Here is a 24,703-nt window from a genome sequence, read left to right on the forward strand (position 1 = left end):
AATTTAACACTGTTGCTTTTAATTTGCGAACTGCATGAAGAATGGTGTCAAATTAAAATACTTTGTGTTTTGTGTGTTGGTCTTTGTAGTTGGAACCCTTTTTGTGACAAGTGGCATTAATTTTCTACAATTCTGGGAGAAAGCAAATGGCTATCTATTTCTAATTGCTACTGGTTGGGAATGTGATATGTGTGTAATGCAAGAGAGATTGATTAGACTCATTAATGACATGAAATGAAAATGTCAGAGTATAAAAATAAGCAAGAGAGTTGTTGCATTTTTTATTACGCTTTTGCCTTGAGTTTTGCATAGTTGAAAAAGGATCATACACACAAAAAGGAATCTTTCCCTGAAAAACAGAACATCTGAGAAGAAAAAAGCCCTCTCAATTACTGCAATAAACTGAGTCCCAGGAGATTGGGGAGTATGATTTTTTTGAATAATTGCATGCAAAAAAATATATATAGGGGGAAAAAATAGAAGCAATATATATTCTGGTTTAGAATCACAATGAGCAAACTGGGTTGCATCTCTTCATGAGCACAAGATTGTTTCCAGGACTGGCAGAAGCAATGGAAACACTTCCAAACAGATCCTAGTGATTCCATGCCTAGAAGATGTGGAAGGAAATAAATGTTCTTATTTTAGTGCATTATTTTCTTTAAATAAGCTGCTGCAGTGCCTTATTGCAAGAATTGAGGCCTTGCTTTAATAATTTAAAACTTTTTTAAGACTAGGATCTGATGTCCAGACCCTTCTCCCTTTACCTGACCACTGAAGTGCCATCAGTAGCTGTTAGTCCTGAATCCTTCTGTCCTGCTGAGAGCCATCCAAGTATTATTTTTACAAAATGGCAAATTGAATGGCTTTCCCTGCCAGCCTCCCCTTTCTTCCCTCCACAGACTCTTACCTCTGAATTTGTGGCCCAGGAGGTTTGGGAGGCAGGGGAGCCAGGAGCTCTCTGCTCTGTGCGACTCTGTCCTGAGCCTGTGACTTTCTGATGGGAAAACAGAGGGAAGAAGTACATACTCCTCTGCCGTTGCAAGGGGATTTTGGGATAAGCTTGTAAAAGCCTGAGGGGGTCAAAACCAGTCTTGATCAGTGCAAGGCAGGAGAGACGAGCTCTCCCTGGGAACAGAGTGGCCTCTTCTGTATGGCAGTGGGAATACCTGCTGCCTCTCAGTGCCTGTCGTGGAGACAACGGCCTCAATGAGAGCATTGCAGGTTTTCTCATGAGCTCTGTGGTCTCCTCCAGGTGTGCTACAAATACCTGCTGCAATGGAGATTGAAAAAAAATCTGGGGAAATGATTTTTTAATTTCTGCTACGTTTGACTCCTGCTCTAAAGAAATTGTTAGTCTGCCTGCTTATGTCTTCTGGTGTCCCTGTGTTAGCGAAGGCTCAGCTCTGTGCTCACACTGGAGCTTAACGAGCCAGTTTGACATTCTGTATATTCACTAGCATTAAATGTCAACACCTGGGGCTTAAAATCAGATAACAACTGGGTTTAAATCACATCTTGTTTTGGATTAAGATCAAGAATGAAAAATTTTGGCTCAAAAACTTCTTTGGAAGGAGGAGACAGCAAGGGTGTGTAGGTGTGCTACAGCTTGCCCTGGGGCAGGGAAGGAGCGAGGGGCCTCTTGAAGTTCCTTACAGCCCGATTTTCCATGTTTCTACAAAAATGTTATTACAGTGGTTGCTGGCTGTGCAAATTGCTGCAGATAAATTGCTTTTGGCAACCTGTGTGTGTTTTTTGGCTCTTTCCATCGTTGTAGTTGATGCACTTTTCCATGGGAGAAGCGTTACAGGTGCATCCATGTGGGTCTGCAGCATCGTGTGCTGTGAGCAGAGGCTTCCCAAGGCCATTGCTCTTGCCAGCACTTCTGCATGTGTGACTTTGTGGGGAGCTGCAATATTAATATTGCCCATATTCCCTCAGGAGTCAGAGGAAGATAAATTGATTTTAGTAGACTGGCTCCAGCTAAGGCCAGCTGAGAGTCTAACCTGATGCTATTTGTAGCTGTTATTTTGTCTGATTCTGTAATCTCATTGTAAAAATTTGAAATCTTTAATACATGGGCCTGATTTTCCATGTACACCTAATTTCTGAGCTCCTCAGTTCATGGTACACAACCTGAGCTGCATGTAAGTGGCCTTTGTTTAAGACTGCAAATACTGAGGTATTAAACAAACACCAAAATAAACAAACCCCCAAACCAATCAAAAAGCCCCACAATCCCTCCCCACCCCCAAAAAACCACCAAGAAAACAAAACCCCAAACCAAATAAACAACAAAAATTGAAACATCAACCACAACAAAACTACCCCCCACAGAACCAGACAGTAAGAATATCAGGTTGATCACCTGAAAACAGTATTCTAAAAGAGTGTCTGACAGTTTCCAGCTATTTGATACTGGGAACTCTCTGTTCCAATTTATTTTTAAACAAGTGCTCTGGGAACACAAATGAAAATGTTTCAAGTATTTCCACAAAGACTTATTTTAGTAGAATTTATTCTAGAAACTCATTTTTGTTGAAAAACATTACTGGGCCAGATTTATCCCTGGAGTAATTGCCCTTGATTTTTAATAGCATTGCAGGAAGGGTAAATTTGGCTTGTGTTTAATTTATAACACAGGAAATATGTACAGCTACAGAACATCTTTACCCAGGGCATGGTACACAAGGGGAAAACATGCATGGTTCTATCAGTACTTTGTTAATTTAATTGTAACAACAGATGCAGCATTTCATTTATTTGACTGTTGTTACCGAGTTGCTAATCCAACTCTACCCCAGCTCTGGGGCCCGCAATGTAGGAAGAACAGGGACCTGTTGGAGTGAACCCAGAGGAGGCCCAGAGATGGCTGGAGCCTCAGAGGGCTGGAGCACCTCTGCTATGGAGACAGCTCAGAGAGTTGGGGTTGTTAGGCCTGGAGAAGGGAAGGCTCTGGGGACACCTTACAGCCCCTTCCTGTACCTAAAGGGTCTACAAGAGAGCTGGAGAGGGATACTGGGCAAGGTGGAATGGCTTTAGACTGAAGGAGGGCAGATTTAGATTAGGTATTAGGAAGAAATTCTTTACTCTGAGGGTGGTGAATTGCTGGAATAGGTTGCCCAGAGAAGTGGTGGCTCTTTCTGTCCCTGAAAATGTTCAAAGTCAGGCTAAACAGGGTTTTGAGCAACCTAGCCTAGTGGAAGGTGTCTCTGCCCATGCCATGGGTGTTGGAACTAGATGATTTCTTAAGTTCCCTTCTAGTCCAAACCATTGTATGATAGTCAAAGTGTATGTTCGTTTTCCCCAGCTACAACACTGAGTGAAAAGCCTCAGACCTTCTTGAAATGTTAAGTAGTTTTGCAACTTCCTCTGTCTCTCTCTGCCTCAATAATCTAGTATTTTTGCTGATAGCACTTGGTTTTGAATCTGTGAGATGTAAATCTGTCTTCCTTTCTGCTTATACCAACACCTGTTTCTTCCTGTGTTCGAAGAAAAGTGCCACAAGAGAGACTTTCTTCCTCTTTTCTTCTTTGTTATTTTTTATTCTCTCCTCCCTTTTTAAATAAACTGTGAGCATGTTGTAACCTAAAAACAGAGGTCTCTAGGAGGTGCAGTTTAGGCACAATTATGTTCAGTGGCATTTGGTATGTGTTCAAGAAAGTGCTTCCATTAAAGGCATTTCTTAAATTGGAAACCAGAGTAGTAAACTAGCGAGCGCTACTTGTGTTCGGTGGCCTGGAAATAACAGAAATATTTCTACTGGTATTTCCAGTGGTGCGGTTTAGATTGCCTTCAAACAGAAATTTGTGCCTCTTGCTTAACCAGGAGGCACAGAAATGAGATGTTTCCAGCTGTGTTACGGGTAGTGGTATGTGGCCACATCTGTGGTTGGAGAGAGCGGTAATTCTGCTCCAGGGCTTCCTTTGCTTGTGTGGATGTCCTGGGTCCAGGAGCGGAGTGGCATCTCTCTCACTGTTGGATTGCTTCTGTGCACCAGTACAAGCACCCCCAAAATGTGTTTATCCCATCCTCATACAAATGCATCAGTCAGAAGTCATGGAAGGCTTTGAGTTGGAAGAGACATTTAAAGTTCATCTACTCCAACCCCCCTGCAGTGGGTAGGGACATCTTTCACTCAGTTGTGTTGCTCAAAACTCCATTCAACCTTGAACACTTCCAGTGACAGGGCATCTGTAGCTTCTATGGACAACCTGTGCCAGTGTCTCACCACCTTCATCATAAAACATTTCTTCCTTGGTGACCCTTCTCTCCAGTCCTCTAAACAGTTTGGTTTCCATGTGTGAAAGCCCTTTTCTTTCTTTGATTGTCCTAATCTTCGGGACTTTCCACAGTTGCTTAATGGTTTACTCACCTTCCTGCACAGGGAGGAGAGTCTTTTTTCACTCGTGTAGCGGGTAGGAGGGGGTTGTTCTTCAGTTCAGCCTCTCTCATGCTGTAAACCATAGGAGCACATTGCTGTCATTATTTAGATCACCACTTCAGACCGGCAACGTTAATGGCACTTGCAGTCATTTTGTTATCTGGATAATTAATCCACAAGGTATTGCACACAATGTGGTGAATAATACAGGAAATGATTAAACTGAGTATTTTCCATGGTTTTACATCACACTCTATGTGAAGCTGGAAGTAACTGGCATGCTGGAGATAGTGTAAAAAGCAGCAGCAGGTTGGATTTGTTCAGTATTGCTGTAGTTTATGAAATTTCAGCTGCAATATCTAACTCTTTTGCTTTTGAAGGGACCTTCCCCATTCCTTTTAAAAAGCAGTTTGGGAATCTAGGTTCTCTGGACTTCTCATAACCTCAGTGGAGGAAGGCGAGAGTGTCTGGAAGCTGTTTGAGAGTGATGATGTTTGGCTTTAGTGCTGAGCATTGCTGCTTTGATTTGCCCTCTGGATAACCATGCTAATGCTATAAGGAGCTTTCCCATTTTAGCTGCAGCAGTTAAAGGCCTAAAGGTAGGTGACATGAATGCTTCTATAAATATGTGTGTTTTAATCAAGCCATTGTTTATAATTAGATAATAATCATAATGGTATAAATAAGGGTTAGAGTGGATATATAAAAGGTCTTAAGCAAGAGAGAGACAAGTGGTTGATGTCTTCAGCTTTTAGCCGAGGTATTGGGGAAGATTAGGAGACAGCAGTTGCAGCTGAACAATGCTGATTCATCAGAAGGGTAGAATGAGGTGTGAGAAATTGGATGAAATTCTTGTTGCCTTGGCCTTCTGTGTCTGCCATACTCATTTAATATATATCCTGCTTCTCGAGTCACTTGCTGAAGTAATGAAGCTGTCCCATGGGAAGTTTTTGGAAAGGGATATTTAAAAGACATGTTCAGAGGTTTTCTACTAAACGGATGTCAGCACTTTCTAGCAATAGAAAAAACCCTGGATGAGATAAACTCTGAAATTTGCATCGATCTCTTTCCCTGATAAAGAGTCTGTGCTGTAGCCTTTACAAACTTACCTATTTTGTCTCTACTAGAAAACTACTAACAAAATGTTACCTCCCTACTAGTGAGAGTGGTACTTCTGAGGATGAGCAGGCACATTTGCTGGTGTGCATTTTAGTAAAGCTGCTGTGTGGGAAAGTTCATCCATTGATTTCAAACTTTTAATGGTCTTATTGCAATTTTTTTATCACTGTGTGAATTTAACTAAATATTGTTTTCCTGGAAGCATTGTGTTTTCAATGGTAGTAAGTGTTTATGTTGAATGGAAGCCATGGGAAAGCACTGAGCACAGTAGGGTGCACATCAAAACTAATTTGCAGACGTACACTTCCTGAATCAAAACCTGTACCCCTGCCCAGCCACAAAGACTTGCTGTTTTTGCCACCAGGCCCTGAGGTGTATGTGTAATTAGGTATGTTGGTGAGATGGAAATGGCTCTTGAAAAGAGGGTGTTTCACCCAAAACTATGGAGTTGATGGTGATGGTGCCTATGATGAGATGGTGCCATGCTGGTGTGCTCTCGTGGGGGTGGCTGTCACCCTGCTCAAAGGCACATAATAATGTATCTCAGGCAGCCAATTTGCAGCAAACAGGTTAGTAGTGCTGGCACGGTCAGATTTGGGGATGAAGGTGGCAACCAACTTTTTTATCTGGGAAATCTGAACTAAACAGTTACCTAAAATGTGAGCGGGATGTTACCTTTGTGTGAAAGATGAGCTGACGGTTGTATCTCTCTGGAGGGACACAATGTTGGCTGAGTGCAGTCCGTAAAATTTGCAAAAGTTCCACTATTTATAAATCCCAAAGGTACTTACAGCAAGGTAGAGTATATAAAATGGGGATAATGATTCAGTCATCTGTGTAGACTGATGGAGCACAGTGACTCCCTCAAGTATGTGTGAACAGTGAGGTTGCTCTAATTTTTGTTCCAATTGCCGTTTATAAAATAAATGTATAACATAGGGTCTAATGAAACTTGAATAGGATTGATATTTCAGAGTTACTGGGATTCTAATCTTTTCGTACAAGTTGTTCTGTAGGGTTGAAGGGAGCTGAGTGTCTGCACTAGCTGACTGTGGTTTCTTTGTTCTCGCTCTGGAGTAACTCTGCTTGATACTGATACAGATAGATCCATGTGCTGAGTTTAACTAGTACATTGCACAGAAGAAGCTGCAGTCCCACCTGACTGTGCCTGTCTTTTCTGAGGGTTTTGCTTCTTCGTGGGGCTGTTTGCTCATGCAGGTACAGTATCAGCTGCTGTAGGGTTTCTCCAGTATGAGGAGCTGGGACTGGCTGGAGCAGAGTGTTGTCTGCTGGAAGGATCCTTAAGATGCACATCTGGATGAACAGACACTGTGTTCAGCCCATATTCACCATCTTCATTTTCCAGTTGCAATGTGGTGCCATTGGTACCTGTGGTGGTGCTGCTCTCAGCAGTGCTGGAAGGGTGCAGGCGAGAGAGCAAGAAGTATTAATGACAAGTCTGTGCAGGGGAAGGCTCCTGGATTACTCCTGATAGCCTGGTAGCTTTCATACCCAATGCCTTTCTAAACTGGAAGTGGATCCTGTTGCTGCCTTTGTTGTGTTTCTGTGCCGCCTTTCTGATCTTTTGTGGGGTCAGTGGGACAACATCCTCTGTGCAGACAAGCTGCTGGGTTCAGTGTAGCAGGTCAGAAGCCTGTGTTCAACATCACATATGATGATATGAAAAAATGGCTGGTTTGTTAACATTCATATTAAAGGATGACTATTAACATTCTTAGATTAAATGGGAATTAATTGTAGCAAACATTTGCTTCAATCTTAAACACTAATGTATATGTTAAACTCACATAGGGGAAGTGGCTAAGGTGCAGTATTTACACCCTGCTGAGCACCAAGGCTGTTGAGGAATACATGCTGTGTTAAAGAGGACAGATTTTGACAAACGGGTCTCTGTCTTATTATGAACATGCTCAAAAAGAACATGCTGTATTCACCAGTGGGATAGGAAAGCCCTCAGGCTCCCAGCTCTCATTCTGGCTTTTCAATGTGGATTTTTGTCTTGGAGTCATTTCTGAGAACATATTTACTAGTGCAGCTTAAAAAAGCATGTGTTTAATGTGTCTCTTTTTGTTGTTGAGATGATAAATCCACAGACAAATAACAAAAAAAAAAGAAATCACTGGGGACTTTGGTAATAACTCGGGAAGGAAGAAATTCATAAAAATAGGCTTGGGGTGAAAATAGTGTCAATCCTTTAGGCATGAGACTTCTAAATCCCTGGCATTTGTTTTGCAGCACCAAGAAGTTCACAGCCTCTGTGTTATTAACCTTAATATCTTTCTAAATTTTATTCTGTGTATCTCTTAATTCGTAACTTTGTACCTTATTTTAAACATCATCATTTTAATTTTCTAAACTTATTTCAGCAAATTACCTGTTTGAATTTTGCCTCTTGATTCTAAAGGAAGCATTTGTTCAATCCTAGAAAAAAGAGTGCTTAACATGAAACGGCTCCAAAATGTCTGACAAAATGCTGCCTGTAATAGAACAAAGCATAGTGTTGTTGTAATTTATGATGTTTCTTATTTATTTGCTCATCCAAAAAAGCCTGTCTTGCTCTCTCTGCTTTTGGTATCCAACACGTTGTCTTGTGCTGACAACCACAGCTTGTTCCAGAGTAATTTAAGGCTCGGCAACTTGCTCAGCATCACAAATCCAGTTTTTGGTAGAGCTGAGAATAGAGCCTCTCTCTTCTGTCATGGCTCAGTTCCTCACTGTAATTGTGGGGCAACTTTCCTACAGACTGAGCGAGCCTCTGATGTGACCAAGCCCGTTATAATGAACAGTGCTGCTTCAAATGTTGATGAATTCCCCTCGTTCAGTAATTTTTTTGCAGTTTTAAAACATAATTCCTCAGTGAATCATGGCAAAATATGATTGTTTGATTAAAAAAAAAAAAGCAGATGTTAATATTCTACTTCGCAGTCTAGAATTCTCCACTGCTTGTTAAGCAAGCAGGTTGAGAAAGTGATTGTGTTGTAAGATGGTGGAGAAGCTGTGGTGTGTGTAGGAACTTGAACAACTTCGGTTAAAATGTTCGAAAGTGTTGTGGCAGTTTGGTCTGTTTCACTCAGGTTTATAGGACTAGTAACAAGCCAAGAATTTATAGTAAAGGAAAGGGATTCTACCTCCTTTTATATTTTTAGAAACAGCGCTCACATTTGCAGACCACCTTTCCCATAGTGAGGTGCAACCCCAGCAATTAGCAATGCATGAGATGCCTACATAAATATCAATTCACCTTTCACCCTTAGTCATAAAGAAAGTTCTTCTTCTAATAAGTCCAAAACATCTTTGTAGGTTATGCAGTCATGGAGAAAACTAGTAATTAATGTAGTGATAGGAAGCATGAGAGGCAGTGCTTGTGAGATGTGACACGGCATGTGTCCGCTGAAGTGCTGACTATTCACCTGTGACCATTTGTTGGAGTGCTTCTGCTTGCAAAACAGGGATGTGTGTTTTTAAAAGTCTTGAAAGCCACATGGGCTCATTGGAATTTTAATTACAATTTCTCAGTGTGGTTTTTTTTTGTTTGTTTTTTAGGGTTTTTTTAAATACCCCGTTTAGCTATTGAAGGTGATCAGGAAAAGTATGACAGAAACACCTCTTGCCATTTGTTCCGTCCTTCACCAATATCTGAGACAGTGAGATGATATCCTGCTGAGGACACTGCATGGTGACGTTTTTAAGGAGTCCTTAACATGCAGTTTATTGCCAACATAGAAAGTTTGCTGACCTGAAAGTTTCTCTCTTTGGTTGCAGGCGCAGCAGGTGCTCAGAGCCCCCCAAGTTGTGTTTTCAGCAGCAGAACAAAGAGCAGGGCTGGCTTCAGGCATGAAGAGGTGCAGCTGGCAGTGGAGGGTATGATTGCCTATCAATAGGTATTCATTCTATTAATTAAGCTGCTGCTGTAAAACCCAGCTAGAGGACAGCTTTTCACCGTGCCTGTTGTAAAGTAAGCTGAGTCACCTGTGAAATGTTGTTAATAAGAGGGCTCTAAGGCTTGGGAGGAGGCCTTTTTCAAGCCCTCTTCTCTTGGGGCTGGCAGCAGCCTCTTTCAGAGCCGTGGCTGTCGGGCTGTCTGTGAATGATAAATGGCATCCACTTCTCTGGAAGCTCTGTACGCTGCTTTTGTGAACCTTGACTAGCAGGAGCCAAGCTGTGACCTCACACTGCTTTTGTTCCTCAGCTGTAGGCATGTTATGATAAAGACCTTCAGCCCCTTTCTTGGCTCTACTGAAGTCTTGTTTTGCAACCCTTTGGTTTTTGTCTTGTTTTTCGTTAATTTTGAGCATGAAGAGGCAAGACTATGCACATTTTCTTTTCCTTTATGAGACCACTGTAAACTAGTGTGTGACTTTTTGGGATGTAGGTGGTTTGTTTTAACCATTTGATGGAGATCCCTGTAGTGCCTCTTAGGACTACTGAGAGCATTTTTCTTGTTCAACTTACATACTTCAGCATTCTTGCATTTCAAGTTCAGGTCCAGTTCAGTTCCACCTCTGTAGCACGTAAAGCAAGTGAGCAGCTGCCCTCTCTATAGCCCTGGAGAAGGACGTGAGGAGCAGAGTGGGGGGTCCTACAAACTCCAGGGGCACAGCTCTTTCACAAGTGCTGCTGAGGAAGGACAGCCTGAGACTTTCCTCCAGGTGGTCTCTCAAGCAGAAAGGTAACAATTGTAGGAAATTCCTTTCCTGCCACCAGTTCACAAGCTCAACAAACAATCCCTTTGTGGAGGCATTGGGGTCCTCCTAGTTTCTTACTCTTCTTTGCTAACTACTTGAAGTTTTTTTAACAGTTCCTTTCTGGAGGGATTAGGGAGTGGTGGTCTGTTTCTCCCTTCCTGAACCTTTTCAAGTCTTTCTAAAAAGACAAAAAAGAGAAAAAGTTGACAGAAAACATCCTAGAAACAGTCCTGTGTCAGCATACACAACAAATCGTCCTGCCAGAGTATATGCTAAAATCTTCCTTGTGTTCATGCTAAGCTTGTGTGGCTGATTTTGTTTTAGGTATTGACATTCTGGGTTCTTCATTTCAGGGGGGCTGAGAAGCAAAAGGAAGCTCAGTTGTCTGAGTAACACATCAATGCTGTTCAGGTGGAGGTTTGTTTCTGTAGAGAACAACACCCTTCCGCCTGAGCAGTGAGGCAGGCTCTGCTGCCCTTCCACGTGCAGTCTTCTGGCTGATACTCAGCCCTGCCCTGGTGTCACAGCTTACTGATTTATGAGCTTGCAGGAGAAGCTGCTGATTGTAGCTGCTCATCAAGAGCACCAGTGAAAAGTCACCAGCTTTGACAGATAGGACTGAGTGTCAACATTTTTCTCCATTTTTATTTTCTGTAAATTCCTGGTTTTCAGATCTCTCATTCTTCCCATCAAACAGTAAGCAGATGATGTTCCTCTACACACCGTGTGGCATGTCGTGTTCTTTGCAGGACGCCTTTTGATCACTGTTGCATTTTAATGAAATCACGTGTATCAGGCTTGGCTGTCCTAAGCCCACTTGTAGCTTCCAGGAGGCTTGTTCTCTGGCTGCCATACATTCTTACACCCACTCAATCCTTTTAAACCACTAGAGCGTCGTGCTTTTGGTTAAGGTCATGAGGAGGGTGTGGAACAGCCTTTTTTAAAAAATTTCTTACTCTACCTCACTTTTGGAAGATTGGTCATCAGTTTTACTGGTTGTCCTCATTTTTGCTTCTTCCTTCAGGTCTTGTTTTCCTTTGTAGTGGCTTCTTTTTCCGCTGAGTTGCAGTGCCTCATACTAAAATGTATCTGTGCCAGCTCAGAGTGGATGAAACAAGTCTGGGCAAGGAAGGGTGTCTCTTTGTGGACACAGTGCAGGCTGGAATGTGGATGTAGTTGCCTGAGCCAAGACTAACTCCTTGAGGTGAAGGTTTTATTTCTTTCCTGTGATTAAGCTGGGAGTGTGTTAGTTTGGAGTAGCAATGGGTTTAAGGAAATTACTTCTTTTTGTTTCCTTTTGTCTGTTTCTAGAAAATCTCCCTGTGTTAAGAAATCAAAACAGGGGCTGGATGCTTGCTCTGAGCCATTTGTCACCAAAGAGAAGGAAAAAAAGCAAGCTTTGCTGGTGATGATTTTTTTTTTTTTCCCCCTCCTAGGAGAAGGGTTTCTTCCTAGAAAATGAAAAGAACTTGAGTTGTTGAGTTGGCAGGTAATTGATACATATCTGCCCGGCCTGAAGAAGTACTTAACTTTTACATAACTACCTATGAGTCTGTTTAGGAAACTGGCAAGCTGCAGTGGACTGTGTGGTTTTCATTATGTCAGTGTTTTTAAACTTGTTGCAAATGGCCTTCTTTTATGGGTGGTTAGCATTCTTTTTAAGTTGTCATTCAGAGAGCCCCAGAGGGGAGGGAAGATGTGACAGCTCAGCAGATCGTGCTGTGCCCTAACTCCAGGCAGGATGCTGCTGTGCCCTAAGGAACAGCACGTGGCACGGAGCAAAATCTGGTTCAGCAGTCCTGCTGTGCTCCTTTGGCAAGACTTGGGGATTTACAGCACTGGAGTAACTGAGGCAGCATGAGAAATACTTTGCTTGCTTGGTCTCATTTTTGTTGCTGTAGCTACTGAATGCATAACTACCTGATTAATGCAGAGATTCTAATCTTCTGACCCCCTTGCAAACACTTATTAATTGCACTCATAGATTTTAAATTTGTAGAACTAGAAGGAATAATTATGGTCCTGTAATTTGGTCTCCCTGTGCAGCTGAACGCAAATCTTTTACTAAATCGATGGTTTTATTCCCCTCACTTTAAAAATGTGCTCCTTATTTAAGTAATTTTTTTTCTAGCCTCAATACTCAGTCATCAAAATTTCTCCAAGCATTGTCAGGCTTGTTGCTTATATGATTATTAGGCTTCAATTAATCTTCACTTCTTAAAAATCAAATGAACAGGGCTGTTAGAACAACCTCAACATAGGGCACGTTCTCCCATTTACAGATGTTCCTCTTCCATTTGCTTTTTAACTTCCTAATTTCATTATAACAAAGAAAACTTTGTTTGCTGTGCAGTTTGTTTGCTGTTGTTTGTAATGTTTACAGGGTTACTAAGTAACCTGCCTCTTCTTTTGCTCTGAATTTTTTCACATATATCAAAGGTAATTTTAACCTTTTTGGCTTATATCTGATATAAACTTCTGCCTGGTTGAATATTTGCTAGAACCCTCCATCACCATTGTCCTTGCTATCATCACAGCATCCAGAAGAGGATTCCTGTTCCAGGAGAATGACCTACACCCTTTGGTCCTGGACATTGTTTGGCCTCACTGGGACACACATTAGTCTCTAATCCTTCTCTCTAGATCATGTGAAAAAAATACAGAACAAGTGGAAAAACAACCACTATCACCATGTTTCTCTCTTCCCTTGAAAAATCTTGCTAAAGTCCTGTGAACTAGATTTTAAGACTGTTCAAGATTCACCAGTCTCCTTTTAGGTATCTCAAGTCAGATGTTCGAAATGTTTGCACTCTCCCAATTGATAAGGGGCTGCTGGCTGCTCTGGATTTCCCTCTCTCCCTCAGAAATACCTGTTTCACATTAAACCTTTTGTATTTGAAGAGTCACTTTCCTCTAATGCTGATGATTACACGAATAGAATGACTTAGAAGTAATACTTTTCTGCTAAAATTGTGGGGGATTTAGTATGTTTGCTCTTTGAGTTCAGTATTTTTGTATATAAACATGGATTTGGGGCAGTCCTCCCCCTTCTCCCTCCTGAATTTTTTCTGTTGTGTTCCTGTTTGCAGAAAGTCCTTTACCACTGGGTGCCACTGTTTGATAGTTCTTCACATTTGCCTCAGTGAAGCCCTGAAGAAACTCTCCCCTCACTCTTTGGACTTCTGATTTTGAGTCAAGGCTCAGTTTTCATGTGGAATTCCATGTTTTAATGTAGTAAAATTTGATTCAAACAAACGTGTCCTGATTTTTAATTTCGTGGCCCACACTGATGGGTCTACAATGCTGATGGTGCACTGTAGCCACAGGTAGTATAAACTGATCTTATTTGCTTTTCTGCTCTTAAAATCTCCTTAAAAAATGCATCATTCCAGAATTACATACGAGTCACTGTTGACCCATGTATAAATAAATTGCTTCTTACCTTTGGGGATTAATCTAGTTGCAAACTGTGCTACTGAGTACCTTTCCTAAGAGGCATAATTTCAATTATCATCTCCTGAAAATCATGTTACTGTGGTGTTATAACTACCTTTGTAGTGTTTTGGTGAAAGTTATGTGTATATTCAGTTGTGTGCCTTTGACAGTCATGATTTATTCCTTTTGAAGGTCTGGCATAGTTGAGAGGACAGTGGGGTGTGCACGACTTGCTGTTATTCTGAAGGTCAAAAGCACTATAGTCACTTAGGGCCTTTTGGATGAGAGGTGTCCAAAACACTGGGTCTTCTCCTTCCCATCAGAATGGCTTTCCACATCCCCAGCCCTGTCTTGGGATTTAGGTAATCACAGGATCCTTAGCAAAATGGGTATGAGGAATATAAAGTCCTTAAGAAACATGTAGGGAATTCGGGAAAGACAAATGTTACAAGATGCACAGTGTGCGTTATCTGCTGTTAGTCCCAGACTGGAACCGTGGTGTCACAGTGGGTGGATCAGAGACCAGGACTTAGGGAAGATGAGTGCTGTTCACAGTGTGCTGCTCTTCATCCTGTGTCTGTCTTTTCTGCCTGTATTAAAAATTAGATGCTAAGTAGTTTGTTGCAGTGAAAGTCAGTATCTTGAGTTTTGCCCGTGTCTGACAAAAAGGGGACCTTTTGGAAGGCCTCCATCTTCTCCTCTCTTAGTATTCTTAAAGCAGCTTGTGTGCAGACCTCTCCTTGCAGTAGGAGGGGAGAGGCACTTTCTGTCTGCTGCCTCTTGTTACACAGCTGTAGTGACAGCTCTTTCAGCATTTTAACTTAGCAAGAGAAGAAAGAAATGCAACTATTTAGAGCTGATCCTTTCAGCTGGTTTGAAAGCCAATGGCAGAGAGCTTCCTTGCAGATCTTGAAGGCTGAGGGAAATTCCTGTCATTGGGGCTCCTGGGGTTTTTAGTGGAAGGTGTGAGGCCGTTCTTAAAGCTGTTTGTGTCTTCTTTTGCATCTTTCCCAAGTAAACTAGAGACCAAGAGGAAGGAGCCGTTCTGTCCTCACCAGCACTGCTCTCCAGGCATCAGCCTCTCTGGGGGTCAAGGCTGTTCCCTCCACACCCAAGACTTGACTGAACTTCAAAGTCCTGGAACAGAGACTGCCTGATGCTGTTTAAATTGAATGGGAGCCATGAGCAGCTCTTTGCATTTGAGAGAATTGTAACAGTGTGGAGCACTGCCCCAGATCTTGCACTCTGCCTTCCTTTAGGTGTCAGTGCCAATGCAAACATCTTTAAAATGACCCTCTTTCTTCTGGTTTCTCATTTAGTGGATGTTTTATCTGTGCTTTGTTGATGTTACTCTCGGCAGTACTTAAGGGAAGAAAATGAGTGTTAACTGGATCTCTGTCAGATTTTGAGTGGGTTAGGTCATTTTAATATCAAAAGCGACAACAGGAACAGCTTTAGGAGCCAGCAAGCTCTGCTTCTTTCCCTATCCTTGACATCACTGAGATTGCTTTGGGCTGCCCTGATCAAGTTAGCCCTTGTTCCTGAGAGAATTCTATATGGTCTGTCAGTCTTTAGGCAGCTGTGGAACTAATGAAGCCATTAACTAAAGCCATGATACCTGGTGTCAGAGGGGTGCTGTGAGTTAAACTGTCCTGGCATGGGATGGACAGAACTTAGTCAGCCTTGGGATGGGATGTGAGATTTTGAAGTGCATGACAAGAAGGAGTAAGATTGGCCTTGCAAAAACGTGTGGTAGTTTCTAAGATGCTCTTCTCTTTCATGCGTGGAGCCATAAACAAAAGCCAGATGCCTGCTAAAGGGTTTAAAAGGCTTGTGATGTTAATTTTGAAGAACAGTAATGTAGTAAGTAACCTGGTAGCAAGATAGTACTCAGGGGGCAATCCCAGGTCCATGCTGCCCTGAATGTGTTTGATTTTGAGGCAGGTGAAGACACTACTCTTCGGATCTAGAGCAAAGCTCTTGTCACTGGGAAGTGGCAGCCTTTTTGAACAAAGCATGAGGGGCTGGGAGGAATTGCAGCCATCAGGACCTCTCTGGTCCTCCCCTCTCCCTCCAAGGCAGTCTGTGTTTTGCTGTGACCCAAACTCCATCCTCCCTTTCAGCCACAAAAGACAGTGTAAGACATAACTCCTTTGTTGGTGTCTGGCTCAAGCATCTTGGCTGGGAAGAGTATTTTGTATTCTGTTTTCAGGAACTCTTACTTTGAATTAAAGGGTGAACGTTGGGAAGTTATTAATGATATCTATAATCAAGGATTAATCAAGTAAATCTCTCTAGTCAAGTGCCTCTCACTGCACTGAGAGCATATAGATAAAGACGATAGCGGCGTGAGCTTTCATGTGCAAACAGTGCTGAGGTGCTGCCTGCAAAGCACACTCTGCATTTAAGTAGCTCTTTTGCTTTCTGCCCAAGCTGGCTGATGAGAAGTGGTGCTTGGTCATGTAACATCTAAGCGGAGACATGCTGAAGAATTTTTATTTCAATTCCTCTTGAAATTGGAAGGGGGAGAGTAAAACACGATTTTTTTTTTTCCCAAAGAATGCCTTTGGGTTTCTTGTAGCAAACTGCAAGTCTGTGCCATAGTTTAAAAAGCTAAAAATGTACGTCTTAAAACATAGCGTTTGATGCTTCACAGTACAGATCAGAACAGATGTTGAAGCTTTTTCGAGAATAAAATCTTCAGGAGGTATTCAGTGTTTGAGCTAGTGCTCCTCAAGAATTTATTAAGGCAAAAAGGAAATAATGTGAATTTAGTCTTAATGTAACTTTTGGATCTAGTATAGTCTATTATTTTCATGTCCATTGGTATTTTTAGGCATTTATTTATCTGCTTTTTGAGGGGCCTCAACTCTACCTCTGCTTTCACAGCTGGAAATAATTGTGGGAATCATTTGAAGGGTGAAAATGCCATATATATGTGTAATAATATAAATATATGGTGTCTCGCAGGAATTTTTATATTCAGATTCCATATGTAGAGGGTGATTTCTGGTATGAAGAATATCAGATAGAAAATAAATACAATTCCCTGAATGCCGTATAGACATGAGATGGTTTCGGTTTTGGTGGGTTGTTTTTTTTTGTGAACTTCTTTCTCCTATGGAAGCCGTGGGAACCCTGTTGTAGCAAAAACTGGCAGCTTCTGAATCCTTAACCTGGTGTTGTTAAGATACCTGTTAAAAACACTGGTGTCTGTCTGTAGTTCTCTCTGTACACATGTTTCCAGTGTTACTACCATTAAGGGACTTTTGCTGGAAAAAACCCTCTGTAGATAGAATAAAAAATAAATAACATTGGAAGCAAAGGTATCTGCTGGACACGTTCCCCCAGATGTACTCACACTTCTGGCATGCTCTGGTTTGGTTGTATCTCTTCAGCAGGACAAACTTTTGAAGGGTCTTTTCTGTTTTCCCTGAATATACTTGCGCTCCAAGGAAATTAAATGAGAGAATTGCAAGTATGTGACTGCTTGGTCTTGGCCCTTCAAGGCTGAGGTACCTGTATGGTACTTCTTGATTACTCTAAGAGCATCTTTTTGTCTGGAAACATTAAACTTCTGTCTGGGAGGATAGTTGAAGTAATTTTTCTACAGAGGCATTTTCTTGGTCTAGTGGGATGTTGAAATTGCTTTGCAGTTGTTTGAGGAGTTAAAATTGCTCTTCCATGCAGGATTCCCAGTTTATTTTTTCTCTTTGTGGATCAAAATCCACATACACCAAAGAGGTTGTGGGCAAAGACTCTGCGAGTTACTCAGGCACGACAAGTTAAGGTAGATAAATGCTTTTGTGGTGCTCGTGGTGCAACAGCTAATTCAGCAAATGCACTAGGAAGCACCTGCCAAATTAGTGGGTGTATTAAACTTGAGCTAAGCTCAGCTAAAACATCCCCTGAATCGAAATCTCCTTTATTTGGAGCAAGGTAATGAGGAAACACAGCAATGGATCGTACATTCTCAGTCGATCACGTAACAGCAGATTGTTAAAAGGAGCCTCTCGGATGCTCTTCAGGCAGCATATTCCTGCTAAGTGATTATTTGGTTTATTAATGTCCCACTGTAGCACCTAGTGATGATCTGAAAGCAGCTTTATGGGCTGTGACGTTTGTGGTGATGAGCACTAGAGACTCATGGAATTAATAATGTCTTAATTGTTATTGCTTGAACATTGATTAAACTTGTTTAAGGACTTTTAAGGGATTCTGTCATCGAGCTTGACTGGTTTATTGGTGTGAGCCCGAACCTCAGAATGAAACTCTGGGGATACACTGCTCTATTCTGTCTGCCCTTGGTGTGGTGAATCCTTTGTGCCTCAGTTTCCTTTTTATGTGAAACTTGCCTGTGCTTTTGTAAATGTTAGCTTTGACAGGGTGTGGGTAGAGATCACCTTATCTTCATTGTATTGTTTGCATATAATATTACACAGTGACTGTGCAGGACTTTGTCGGTGGCCTGCAGCCAGGCTGAGGTTTGCAGAGGGTGTGAGAGAATTCATTGAGTGGGAACTGGGCGCCCTGTGTCCTTGGCTCTGTTTGGAAATCCTAGTTGAAGTAATTTGCAGCTTAATCACACATGGAAAGACTTCTCTTCCCAGGGGAGTTTTTATTCATTCATGTTTGCTGCTAGTAGAGCTCATGTTACAGTAGGAAACCACGATTCCTGACCTCTGAGTTGAATACATGTTTTAAAAATAGTGATGGGACAGAAGAAAGAAGAATAAATAGACTTCACTTTAAGGGCTTGCTCAAGCCAAATCGATATGCTGCAAAATACTACACCACATTTTGAGAAATGATTGAATCAAATTGGTTTTCAGGGGCTTGTGTCAAGAAAATTGTACATTGTTTATGGCAGTTGTAGAGTAATTCTGCATTTTTCATCTTCACCTAAGCAAACAAGAATTATCTTGAAGAAGCAGCAGGTTATTTTTGGGTTTACTTTAACAGAGGGCTGTTGATGATAAATGGCTTCTAGAAGACTCACAGGCCCATCAGTGCAACAGAACTGATAGAGTAGTAAAGCAAAACAAATATTTACAGAGAAGGTTTATTTTGGGTGGAGGTTGGATATGTAATATTTTAGTTGTTTTAGTTGTAATAAGCCTGATGTTAACATTGAGGAAGTATGAAATGTTATGTCCTTATATAAGAAGAGAACTGCAGCTAGTTTATTCACGATATGTGCTAAGAGAATTGACCTCTACAAATGTTTTATTAACATCATGGTGGTGTGTTTTGAGGGGTTTTGGGGGTTGTTTTTTGTTTTTATATGGCATGCTATTGAACAGTGAGGGATTTGAGATGTGAGTTTAGCCAGGCGCCCCCAAGATGAGCTGTGGTGGAGGCTGAGGGACCCCTGGGCTGGCTCAGCCCAGAGCAGAGGTTTGGGGGGACCAAACAGCAGCCCCCTGTGCCTGGGAGGTGCTTTCCAAGGAGATGGAGCCAGACTCTTCACCAGAGTGTGTGGCTGGAGAGTGACAGGCAACAGGCTGGAGTTGAAACTAGAGGTTCATGTGGGTTTAAGGAAAAACCACTGTGAAGAGGAGTGAAGGGCTATCCACTGAGGCTGTGCAGCTTTGGGGAACTTCAGTGTCTTGCTGGGAAATGTCCTGAGCAACCTGCTCTCATCTTACAGCTGTTCCTGCTCTCAGGAGCAGCTTGGATTAGAAACCTTCCAAGCTTCTTCTGACCTGTTTTCCAATGATCCCGTATATTTGGCGTGTGTGGTAATAGCTGGTTGCTTGATTGAAGCAGGGAGGACTCTGAAGGGGTGACAGGAGAAGTATTTTAATTGCATGATCAGTGTCAGTACGAGGTTTCTGCCATGTACAACAATGCACTTCCACAGTTTTGAACTGTGGACAATTTTTATAGTAGTTTCACAGGTCTCTGTGAGACCTGACACTCCCACAGAATTCAAAAATGCTTCATATGAACTTGCCTTGAAGAACTCATGAAGGAGCCACCCTGAGAGCAGCTCACACTGGTGAGCTGTTTCTCCTTGAAGTTGCTCCACAGAAACTTGGTGTGTGAGATGGAGCACCACTAAAACACAGTTCACATCATCCATTCAAAGAAGCTGAAAGGTCTCTGCCAGGTCCACTGGACACATTCAAATCCAGAGTATCTTTTTTGCATCTGCTGAAAACTTCATGTTGTTTTGCTTCCTCATCTGTAAGCAGCTGCAGCTGGGTGATGATGGTACTGTTCAGTTTTAATGTACTGAAGTATTAAGGGAAAATCTTTTTGCCATATCAAGTGGATTTTGATCAGACCTGAGCAACAATATTAGATTCCTACTGAAAGAAAATAGTTTAGGGATTAATCTGTGGCTGAACATAGGATTTTTAGCCCATGGGGTGAGAAAGGGAGGGAAGGGCTGGTAACAGTGGGATCTAAATTAAAGCACATATTCAGCTTTTACTGGAAAAAGCAAGGCAAATCCCAGTGATTCTCTGATTTGTCTCATAGCCCCGTGAGTACAGTGTGCAGCATTCAGCTGTTCTGCCAGTCAGGAGAACGGAAGCCTCTCGTCTTTTCTTTCATGTCCCATTGATTCTTCTCTGTAAACCCACATGCTGTGAGATTATTTTTTGGGGTCTGTTTGAGGGGCCAACGTTTCATCAAACTGACAACTGCAAATTCTGTGTGCAGGTTTTCACAACAGTGAAGAGAGACAGATTTTTCCTGAATGTGCTTTGTTTTGAATGCTGATCATCTTGTGATTGGTGCATTTGAATGGAAAGGGGTATGAATGGTCACGTATAAATTATTTGAAAACCATAGTTGACTTGTCAGCTGTTGATTCAAAATGTTGTGATTTGATATGTAGGTAATTTTTCTGCAGCAGGATAGGAAAGTGCCACTTTTCCAAATTAAATAAATCATCAATTCATTGCCTTCAGGTCAGTGGATTTCTGTGGATTTTCACTGGGTGAAATATGGCCTTTAAGAAATAATCTCACCTAGCTTTTTCTTCTCTGCTTTTCCACGTAGAAACCAGTCCCCCATCACAACAATTGCAGATCTGGCAATTTCCACATGGAAGCTTTTTCGCGATAGAGTTCAGGGCTTGCTTATCCACAGAGGTGTTTTCCCCACAGCTGACATGACATTGACAGCACAAAATGAGACTCTGTTTTTGATACACATTCATAGTATTTAATATAGTCAGTGTTTAAAATGTCTTTAGGGTCTCAGTAATACTGATCCAAATATGTTTCATCTGAATAGGCTTATTAAAATCAATAGGGATCTTCACACACAACCTAAATTATTTGTCAAGTTCTTCTTAAAATGGGGGAAACTGTCTCCAGGTTATTGAATGAAGGCTGTTGGAGATGTCATTGTTATGAAATTGCTGCCTATTTTAAAAAATGCTACTGGTGTTTGCTCTGAGAGCCTTTACTTCCTACGGACAAAACTAACCCAGGAAAAGCATGAGTGTTGCCAACGTAATATGCTGCCTTTGTGGTTTAGGACATCTTTAAAAGGCCTTTCAGTGTAGATTCACTACAGTTTTTCCCGTTTTACAGATACTGTGAACAAGGATACTGAACCCAAAGATCCATTTCCCATTCCAAGAAAGATTATGGCTGAACCAGACTACATAGATGATGACAATCCAGAATTAATTAGACCTCAGAAATTAATTAATCCTGTGAAGTCATCCCGGAATCATCAAGATCTCCATAGAGAGCTGCTTATGAATCAGAAAAGGTAAGAGTCTAAAAATCACTTGTGCCACCCTCCCACCCCAAACACCCAGCTTGAGTTTTAGTTTCATCAAAATGACATTGTACCCAAAACCCAGCAGGCACTGTTGATTCAGATCTTGTAAATTGCAAGACTCTGATTCTTAACTGTGGCATTTATTTCTGTTTGAATTTCATTTTGCTGTGCAAAAGCTTGCTCTAGAAGGCTTCTCTTTTAGTTTTTGTGAATACTCAGAGGGTCAGTTTTGAGAGGAAACAGTTCAGTTCTCCCCTATTACCTTTCATATGGATTACCTGGGCACTGTAATTTGTCTTGTACTCTTAACACTATCAAGTATTTGACAAAATTTTGCTGTTAACAGCGGGATGATAAAATCTGTGGGCTTTCACCATTCCCAGTGTGCTGAGTTTATGAGGCCACTTTTAAATCACAGAAATCATGTAGTTTATTTCACATGAAACTGTATTTGATCTGTCTCACAATGCAGTGTGATAGTCTGGTGCCTGCTATGCAGCTGCACAAGTGTTTCTTTGTATGTTTTGCAAATGCTGCCTGCTCCTCTCTGGGATGGGATGCACAGCTGTTGCTCTATATATTGCTTTTAGAGATGTAAACAACCATGACTCCATTTCATCAACTTCAGAGACACGAGCACCTGGCCCAGAAATAGCTGAAGTTCTGTCATGAGATCTCTTCAGCAACAGAGAAGTCATTTAGAAAACACATTAACAAAATAGCCACCAGACGACCTGGTGGAAGAAAAGGCACCAAGCCTGTTGATGCTCCTTTGTTTAAACCAGCAGAACCCATGATATCATTTGGTGATTTGGTGCATTGAAGACACCCAAAATTGATTTTCCAAAGGCAAAGTGTGGGGATCTGTAAAATAGAAGTGGAAGAACAGTATCTCAGAGTGCATTTGAGCAGAAAGCTGGTGGTAGCAGCCATTCTGACTTTTTGAGACTCAGGATCTTGATAAAGAAGAATAAAAAGTCATTAATTTGGCTACTCCAGCACAACTGAATTTTTCTATTTGGCAGGAAGAGTCACATTATGGCAGTTTTTCTCTCTCTTTTTTTTTCCTTTTAATCTGTAGGCATTGTAGTATTTTGGGGGAAGAAGGGGTCTTTTTTTGTGTAATAGAAAAATCCTCACAAATTCTGGGCTTAGAGACTTAATTCTAAATGAATTGCATACACAATATAGCATTTCTTTAGTGATGAAGAAGGAGAGATATTTTACAGAATGCCAACTGAATTGGAAGAAACCGGCCTAAACAGGTGTTTGTCCTATTTTTCATTAATGGGATTAAACATCAAAGTCAGTTCCTAGCACCAAGAAGTTTATAGTCATTGAAAGAAAAATAGTTGAAGTTTCCTGATGATCTTAATCTAGAGGATGTGGAGGCTGCAATAAATTAAGACTATTTTTTTTCTTTTAAGTTTATGAAAGCATAAAGCACTTTTAAATAGTATGGAGTTCTTTTCTTCTAGGAAAATATCCTATTACACAGAAAAAATGTGCAGCCCTCAATGCCTTCTCTTACTGTAATTTTGATTAGCTACAGCTGTTAATTTTAGAGTCTTATTTATTGGTGCACAAATGAAGTACTTTGAGGATTTTCACCAGCAGAAAAATTGGTATCCTTTAGAGGAGGGTTAATCTTCTGTGCTTTGTGTCACTGTACTGGCTCTGATAGGAGGCTTTTCAGTAATGTGATATTAGGCTGTGTTCTGCTTTGTTACACCAAACTGTCATATGTATGGAGGACTTTCAGTGCTCTTATAGAAGTCTGCTTAACATGCTGTTTATTTTGTTGCAAAGACACAGTGTAGACATTGGCAGCTTCACTTTTTGGACCCATCAGCTCTGAACAGCCAGAAATGGATGTTGGAAGATACTAGCTAGTACTGGTCCAGTCATTCTCCATGCCCACTGTGAGCAGTGTCTGTTGGGTCTTGAACTGCTGTAGTTATTCACTGGCAGAAAGGGTCGTTGTTTTGGGGGAAAAAATAACCAAACCAGGATTCAGGGGGTGCTACCTCAAGGCACTGGTCACTTAAATTATTTTTACTTACTAGGAGTCAGCCTCAGCTCTGCAGAGTATTGGTGCTGTCCCTGCCAGAGGTGTTAACCCTAGCAGCTCTAACTTGCGTTGTAACACAATTTGCTCCCTCTATATCAAAGCCTTAGGATTTGTAATTTAACCAGAACAGTCACCAGGAGGTGATACAAGACCCCAGTTAATCCAGTATCCCCCAGTTTGGTGCTTTTCATTTTTACATAAGAGAGTGGAAACAGGACTGACATTACAGTTCTGTTACAGATCTGCCACCCTCACCTGATTGGATGGAGGGATAGATTACTTGTATGTACTTTCTGCAGGTTCCCTTTGTTACAGCACATCTGAATCAGTCTGTGCCTCTGCTTTGTTATGGTGCGCCCTTAGTCAGAAAAGCAGCAACAGAATGTTACTTAGCAGCTGCTCTCTGGTTTGTGGCTGTCTTGACTGCTGATCACCAGTGTGGAAGCTTCCACTGACTCTGCTCTCACCAATCCACTAGTAGTAGTAGTAGTAGTAGTAGTAGTAGTAAAAAATGACTCCAGCTTTTCCTGCCTGACTTCAGTTTTACGTGCTAAAATGTAATTAAAATAGCATGAAACATAAAATATAAACACAGTCTTGTAGCTTCTGTTGCACTCAGGCCATGAGATCTATTACGAGAAATAGGGAACAGCATTTGGTGTTGCTAAATATTTGATTTTACTGTCAGAGTATGTACAGGGATAGAGTGTTGCATAATATATGGAGTCATTCCTAGATGCCACCATAAAATGGCATTTTAATGTTTTATTGGACATGCTGTCAGATATGCATATTAATGAATAATTAGGCAACCACAGATATATAGCAAGTAGGAAGGGTAAAATATGCTTTCTGAAAGCTTAATCAGGTTATTGAATGTCTTAAAGTTAAAATAAAAATGGTTGATATTAAACTTAACGCTGGATGCTTTCACATAATAGTCTTCACAGGAAAGACAATAATAACAAACACAAATTTCAGATCTCTCTGCTCTGCCTTAAGTTACGCTAATACCTGAATAACAGGGAGGATTTTATAACAAATTTTGAAACCATCATAGCATTACAGACATAAAAGAAATAGCTGGAGTCACAAAAATAAGTAGGAGTGAGTATCCAAGTGTGTGCCTGTATAAATAACGTCATGCATCTTCCCAAGGAGTGAGCTTTCTCATGCCGGAGTAGCTGGCTTGGAAAACAATTTGTGTTGAACAAAACATTCAGTTCATGTAGCACCTAAAGG

General features: G+C 41.3%; 1 protein-coding gene across 2 annotated transcripts in view; it reads left to right on the plus strand.

Moving 5' to 3' along the window:
* The window catches only part of FAM107B (family with sequence similarity 107 member B), a 59,279-nt gene that overhangs the window by 28,588 nt on the left and 5,988 nt on the right, over window positions 1-24,703 (plus strand). For both annotated transcript variants that reach the window (XM_032106886.1, XM_032106885.1), the window contains one exon: window positions 21,195-21,378. In XM_032106886.1, the coding sequence (XP_031962777.1) occupies window positions 21,251-21,378 (128 nt within the window). In that variant the 5' untranslated portion in view covers window positions 21,195-21,250. The remainder of the gene's footprint in view (window positions 1-21,194; window positions 21,379-24,703) is intronic.

Source organism: Corvus moneduloides, chromosome 4 (genome assembly GCF_009650955.1).
Source record: "Corvus moneduloides isolate bCorMon1 chromosome 4, bCorMon1.pri, whole genome shotgun sequence".
Lineage (NCBI taxonomy): Eukaryota > Metazoa > Chordata > Aves > Passeriformes > Corvidae > Corvus > Corvus moneduloides.